The 1,551-nt window shown below is 52.5% G+C and overlaps 1 protein-coding gene across 1 annotated transcript in view; it reads right to left on the reverse strand.

Annotated features, from left to right (window-relative positions):
• The window catches only part of LOC122386034 (classical arabinogalactan protein 4-like), a 7,290-nt gene extending 6,117 nt beyond the window's left edge, over positions 1 to 1,173 (reverse strand). Inside the window, exons 1-2 of the mRNA XM_043374815.1 lie at positions 1,024 to 1,173; positions 526 to 685 (exon numbers count right to left, since the gene is read on the reverse strand). Of these exons, the coding sequence (XP_043230750.1) occupies positions 526 to 678 (153 nt within the window). The 5' untranslated portion in view covers positions 679 to 685; positions 1,024 to 1,173. The remainder of the gene's footprint in view (positions 1 to 525; positions 686 to 1,023) is intronic.
• Positions 1,174 to 1,551: the final 378 nt, after the last annotated feature.

Consider the following 1,551-nt stretch of genomic DNA (forward strand, 5'->3'; position numbering starts at 1 on the left):
TGAGAAGCGATAATGGTTCTCGGGGGAGTCAACTCAACTGAAGGCTGTATTTATCTGTAGTTAGAATTTCAAATGACGTAGTTAGAATTTCAAATGACGTTTTCCTCGATAATTAATTGAAAATGCAATAAAAAGCAAATATTATATTGTTTGGCAAATTTTCGAAAAACAGTTCATTCTCAAGCCACATGAAACAATTGACAACGAAGTTTTATCTATTTCTTACAACGAACTTACAACGAAGTACAACGAAGTTTTATCTAAGTTGTATACTATTTCTTCAACTGAAGGCATCATTGAAAGGCGTAAACGTCATTACCTCAGAGTGTCCTCTAAGTTGGCACGCCTTGATAGTTACCCTTTTTCGGCCGCAATGCTAAAGAGTACAGACTAGCAACAGACAGGAGCTACAAAATTGAGCATTACCGCTACAGCAGGTAAACCTCAACCATCTCGGCCAGGCCAATGTCCATTCACTAACACTGTACACTATACCAGCTCCTACGCCGCCCGCCGCGTTCATACCTGCGACGCGCTGCCGGAGAGATGTGTGTGTGGCCTCTGGCTGACTTCAAGCGGCGACCTCTGGCCGGGGTCGGTGACCTGAGACGATCTGTTGGCCACCGGTCGCGGCCGGTCCACCTGATTAGGGGCCAGGAACTGAGTCGTCTCTGACATCAGAGTCCTGGAAAACAGCAACAGAAGAAGGTGCCATCATATGGAGGGGGAGCATTCATTCTGGCTAGGGTTCATAATGTCCAGCCCCAGGGTACGATTTGGCCAGTGTCGAAATGGCCAGTGTCTTGAATAGGCCAGAGTTCGCAATGTCCAGGGATTACATGGCCCAAATGTGGCAAGCTGGCTGCAGATAGGGTATATTCAAAGAGGTCATCACATGGAGGTCACGGAGGTCACATGGAGCCTGGTGGGAAGAAACACTCAACCTTCTTGTTGAAGGTGCTCGTGTCGGACCCTCCCCCCCCCCAACAGTACCCAGCCCAGTTACTGAACAGGCTGCCCTACTTGTTGAAGGTGCTCGTGTCAGAGACGTTCCTCCGGTGTCCCCGCTGCGGCGGTGCCGCCAGTTTACAGGAGCTCAGCTCGGGCGGCGTTACCGAGCCGGCCTTGATGATATGAGCCGGGGCGGCGCCCGAGGACGGAGCTGTGAACCAGGGGAGGTCAGGTCAGGTCAGGGAACACGGGTCAGAGTACAGACACGTAAACCAGGGGAGGTCAGGTTAGACTAGGGGACACAGGTCAGTGTACAGACTCACGTGAACCAGGGGAGGTCAGGTCAGGTCAGGTCAGACTGGGGGCACGGGTCATAGTACACACACGTGAACCAGGGGAGGTCAGGTCAGGTCAGGTCAGACTGGGGGACACGGGTCATAGTACACACACGTGAACCAGGGGAGGTCAGGTCAGGTCAGGTCAGACTGGGGACACGGGTCAGTGTACAGACACGTGAACCAGGGGAGGTCAGGTCAGGTCAGGTCAGACTGGGGGCACGGGTCATAGTACACACACGTGAACCAGGGGAGTCAGGTCAGG

The sequence above is a fragment of the Amphibalanus amphitrite genome, unplaced genomic scaffold (genome assembly GCF_019059575.1).
Source record: "Amphibalanus amphitrite isolate SeventyFive unplaced genomic scaffold, NRLGWU_Aamphi_draft 000238F_arrow, whole genome shotgun sequence".
Classification (NCBI taxonomy): domain Eukaryota; kingdom Metazoa; phylum Arthropoda; class Thecostraca; order Balanomorpha; family Balanidae; genus Amphibalanus; species Amphibalanus amphitrite.